At 45.7% G+C, this 5,000-nt stretch overlaps 1 protein-coding gene across 2 annotated transcripts in view; it reads right to left on the bottom strand.

Annotated features, from left to right (window-relative positions):
• The window catches only part of LOC126987131 (glycine receptor subunit alpha-3-like), a 9,215-nt gene that overhangs the window by 526 nt on the left and 3,689 nt on the right, over positions 1-5,000 (bottom strand). The window contains exons 6-10 of one of the 2 annotated variants that reach the window (XM_050843851.1): positions 4,714-4,796; positions 3,246-3,380; positions 2,409-2,509; positions 1,878-2,038; positions 1-68 (exon numbers count right to left, since the gene is read on the bottom strand). The exon at positions 1-68 is cut by the window's left edge and continues 59 nt beyond it. In XM_050843851.1, the coding sequence (XP_050699808.1) occupies positions 1-68; positions 1,878-2,038; positions 2,409-2,509; positions 3,246-3,380; positions 4,714-4,796 (548 nt within the window). Of the gene's footprint in view, positions 69-1,584; positions 1,760-1,877; positions 2,039-2,408; positions 2,510-3,245; positions 3,381-4,713; positions 4,797-5,000 lie in introns of those variants that run through there. The other variant, XM_050843853.1, reaches the window with a different exon arrangement.

Genomic DNA, 5,000 nt, shown 5'->3' with positions numbered 1-5,000 from the left:
TGTCCCGCGCCTCGTCGCTCATAATGACGCTGACCACCGCGTACTCCATCAGCACCAGGAACACGAACCTGGCCACGGAGGAGAGGGAGGGAGAGACGGTTAACCCCTTGGATGCGAATTATAGAGATCAGGGTGACATAGACTAGGTAAGGAGGGAGAGACGGTTAAGGAAGATGTATATAGAGAGATAAGGGAGATATAGACTAGGTAAGGAGGGAGAGACGGTTAAGGAAGATATATTGAGAGATAAGGGAGATATAGACTAGCTAAGGAGGGAGAGACGGTTAAGGAAGATATATATAGAGAGAGATAAGGGAGATATAGACTAGCTAAGGAGGGAGAGACGGTTAAGGAAGATATACATAGAGAGATAAGGGAGATATAGACTAGGTAAGGAGGGAGAGACGGTTAACGAAGATATATATAGAGAGATAAGGGAGATATAGACTAGGTAAGGAGGGAGAGACGGTTAAGGAAGATATATAGAGAGATAAGGGAGATATAGACTAGGTAAGGAGGGAGAGACGGTTAAGGAAGATATATATAGAGAGATAAGGGAGATATAGACTAGCTAAGGAGGGAGAGACGGTTAAGGAAGATATATATAGAGAGATAAGGGAGATATAGACTAGCTAAGGAGGGGGAGAGGGAAGGAAAGTGAGACAGAGAGGAACAGGTATCACGCTGACCACCCCATCAGCACCAGGATCACGAACCTGGGAAGGGAGAGGGAGGGAGAGACGGTTAAGGAAGATATATAGAGAGAGATAAGGGAGATATAGACTAGGTAAGGAGGGAGAGAGGGAAGGAAAGTAACACAGAGGGACAGCTGTCACTCTCACCACCCCATCAGCACCAGGATCACGAACCTGGGAAGGAGAGGGAGAGACGGTTAAGGAAGATATATATAGAGAGATAAGGGAGATATAGACTAGCTAAGGAGGGGGAGAGGGAAGGAAAGTAACACAGAGGGACAGGTATCACGCTGACCACCCCATCAGCACCAGGATCACGAACCTGGGAAGGGAGAGGGAGGGAGAGACGGTTAAGGAAGATATATATAGAGAGAGATAAGGGAGATATAGACTAGCTAAGGAGGGGGAGAGGGAAGGAAAGTGAGACACAGGACAGGTATTACGCTCACCACCCCGTCAGCACCAGGATCACGAACCTGGGAAGGGAGAGGGAGGGAGAGACGGTTAAGGAAGATATATATAGAGAGATAAGCAGTGTTGTGCTCACTACCGCTACATTTCTAAAGTAGTGCACTTGATAGAGTACGACTGATCGAGTAAGTCACTTTACACTTCCTGTACCCGTGAGGCTAGATCGAAGATTCACTCGCCTCCCTCTGCTGTGCTGGTTGACTCACTCAGTGCTTAACAGATCCAAGGCTTCGTGATCAGGGGTATCCATGATCACTGACTAATCACTTGCCTTAGAAGGTGTGTGCATGGCAGGGAAAGCCAGGAGAACACTTTCTTGACATTTATTGCGCCAAGCAGGAGGAAACCGTACGTCTGAGTCTCGTTGTTCCACTGTCCCAGGCCTCGAGGCGGGCGACTGAGACCTGACTGACAAGAGTGACGGGCCGCGGGTCAGCTCACTCAACTGTTCACGTTTTATTCGCGTTTACATCACGTATGTAGTTGTGTATAGAGAGAGATAAGGGAGATATAGACTAGCTAAGGAGGGAAAGTGAGACAGAGAGAGGGGGAGATATCACGCTGACCGCTCCATTAGCACCAGGAACACGAACCTGAAGAAAAGATAAAAAAATATATATATACACACGGGCACTACTACTGACACCCAGCCGACTACTGACACTCACTAACGCTACTAACACACACAACTACTCCCTCCCGGCTACTCACACGGTGCAGGCCGACATGAACACGTCTATGGCCTTGATGTAGGACACGGGCGGGAGGGCGGCCTGGGAGCGGGCGTGCTGCGTGGACATGGTCAGCAGGGAGGTCACGCCGAGGGTCACGCGGGCGGGGGCGATTTCAGGGCGGATCCAGAATGACACCCACTGAGGAGGAGGAGGAGGAGGAGGAGGAGGGGGAAGATGTGAGAGAGAGAGATAAAGAGGAGAAAAAAGGAAGAATATGAAGAAAGGAGGAAAAAGAGAAGAAGAAGGAGGAGGAGGAGGAGGAGGTTGAGGAGAGAGAGAGAGAGAGAGAGAGAGAGAGAGAGAGAGAGAGAGAGAGAGAGAGAGAGAGAGAGAAGAGAGAGATAACGGAAAGATTATTCTCTCTCTCTCTCTCTTTCTCTCTCTCTCTCTCTCTCTCTCTCTCTCCACACACACACAAACACACACACACACACACACACACACACACACACACATCCGCTCTCTCCCTTCCTCCTCCTCCTCCTCCTCCTCCTCCTCCTTTACTTACGGACATAATAACAATAAGACAGGTCGGCAGGTAAGTATGGAACAGGTAATGACCAAGTCTTCGTTTGAGCCTGAAGACGACCTCGAGGCAGGAGAAGTTACCTGAGAGAGAGAGAGAGAGAGAGAGAGAGAGAGAGAGAGAGAGAGAGAGAGAGAGAGAGAGAGAGAGAGAGAGAGAGAGAGAGAGAGAGAGAGAGAGAGAGAGAGAGAGAGAGAGAGAGAGAGAAGGATTAAGAACACAGAGGAAGAGGAGGAAAGGAAGAGAAGAAGAGAGGAGGAGGAGGAGGAGGAGGAGGAGGAGGAGGAGGAAATATTGAAGAAAAAGAAGAAAGGGAGAAAAAAATGAAGAAAATAATTGAAGAGAGAGAGAGAGAGAGAGAGAGAGAGAGAGAGAGAGAGAGAGAGAGAGAGAGAGAGAGAGAGAGAGAGAGAGAGAGAGAGAGAGAGAGAGAGAGAGAGAGTGTTAATTTGTTTCTCAATTAATACAAAAAAAATAATGAGATTGCAATTCTTCAACACTCGTGAGAAATCTTGCATCTGAGGAGGAGGAGGAGGAGGAGGAGGAGGAGGAGGAGGAGGAGGAAGACGAGGAAGAAAATAATATGTAGACGAGATAGAGGAAGATTAGGAGGAGGAGGGGGAGGAAGAGGAAGAGGAAGAGGAAGAGGAGGAGGAGGAGGAGGAACAAAGGAAAATGACATAGAAAAACAAAAAAAGGAAAAAGATGAGACCAACTTACGACTTATTTACGACCTACTTACGACTTACTTACGACCAACTTACGACTTACTTACGACCTACTTACGACCTACTTACGACCTACTTACGATCTACTTACCAGTCGTATAAACCTGGGTACATGTAGAGGTCGTGTTGCTGATGAGTTCTTGCTGCGGGAGTTCAATGTTGTCGTCCACGGCCAAAGGAATCTTGTCCTCCCAGAGAAACACAAGGTCCTCGGTGGTGTGGGAAACTGTGGAAGGAAGGGACATTTTGTAGGACATTTAACACTGCAGGGACATTTTTTGAGGCCATTTTCAGACTGCAGGGACATTTTGTAGGACATTTAACACTGCAGGGACATTTTTTGAGGCCATTTTCAGACTGCAGGGACATTTTGTAGGACATTTAACACTGCAGGGACATTTTTTGAGGCCATTTTCAGACTGCAGGGACATTTTGTAGGACATTTAACACTGCAGGGACATTTTTTAGGCTATTTTGAGATAGCAGGGACATTTTTTGAGGCCATTTTCAGACTGCAGGGACATTTAACTACAGGGACATTACATTTAACACTGCAGGGACATTTTTTGAGGCCATTTTCAGACTGCAGGGACATTTTTTAGGACATTTTACACTGCAGGGACATTTTTTGAGGCCATTTTCAGACTGCAGGGACATTTTTTAGGCCCTTTAACACTGCAGGGACTTTTTTTAGGCTATTTTGAGACAGCAGGGACATTTTTTGAGGCCATTTTCAGACTGCAGGGACATTTTTTAGGCCCTTTAACACTGCAGGGACATTTTTTAGGCTATTTTGAGATAGCAGGGACATTTTTTGAGGCCATTTTCAGACTGCAGGGACATTTTGTAGGACATTTAACACTGCAGGGACATTTTTTGAGGCCATTTTCAGACTGCAGGGACATTTTGTAGGACATTTAACACTGCAGGGACATTTTTTGAGTCCATTTTCAGACTGCAGGTAGACACTGTGGACATTTAACACTGCAGGGACATTTTTTGAGGCCATTTTCAGACTGCAGGGACATTTTGTAGGACATTTAACACTGCAGGGACATTTTTTGAGTCCATTTTCAGACTGCAGGGACATTTTTTAGGCCCTTTAACACTGCAGGGACATTTTTTGAGGCCATTTTCAGACTGCAGGGACATTTTGTAGGACATTTAACACTGCAGGGACATTTTTTGAGGCCATTTTCAGACTGCAGGGACATTTTTTAGGACATTTAACGCTGCAGGGACATTTTTTTAGGCCATTTTCAGACTGCAGGGACATTTTGTAGGACATTTAACACTGCAGGGACATTTTTTGAGGCCATTTTCAGACTGCAGGGACATTTATTAAACCATTTAAGAAGAGAAAGAAGAGGAGAGAGAGAGAGAGAGAGAGAGAGAGAGAGAGAGAGAGAGAGAGAGAGAGAGAGAGAGAGAGAGAGAGAGAGAGAGAGAGAGAGAGAGAGAGAGAGAGACTAAAGATAAGACAGAATCAAAGAGAGAAAATCAAAGATAGAGAAAATTAAAGAAAGTGAGAGAGAGAAAATTAAAGCTAGCTCACTCACGGCTTTCCATCTGCATCCTACACTCCTGGGTGTCGTGAGGGTACACCACGAAGCTCATGGCGCAAGTTAGAGTGAGAGTCAGCCTGTGAGAAAGAGAGAAAATGTGAGCTATCTCTAATTTTGTATCTGTCTCTAACTCTATTTTTCCACTTTTCTTTGTCTTTCTTTCCTAATTTCGTCCAGTTTATATGAGAGAAAGTGAGATAGTGTGAGAAAAATGTGAGAAAGTGAGTTATCTCTAATTTTGTAGCTGTCTTTAACTTTATTTTCTCATTTTTTTTTACTTT

The sequence above is a fragment of the Eriocheir sinensis genome, chromosome 64 (genome assembly GCF_024679095.1).
Source record: "Eriocheir sinensis breed Jianghai 21 chromosome 64, ASM2467909v1, whole genome shotgun sequence".
In the NCBI taxonomy this organism is placed as follows: domain Eukaryota; kingdom Metazoa; phylum Arthropoda; class Malacostraca; order Decapoda; family Varunidae; genus Eriocheir; species Eriocheir sinensis.
Note: the sequence above shows the minus strand (reverse complement) of the source record. Positions and strands in the feature narration are given on the sequence as shown.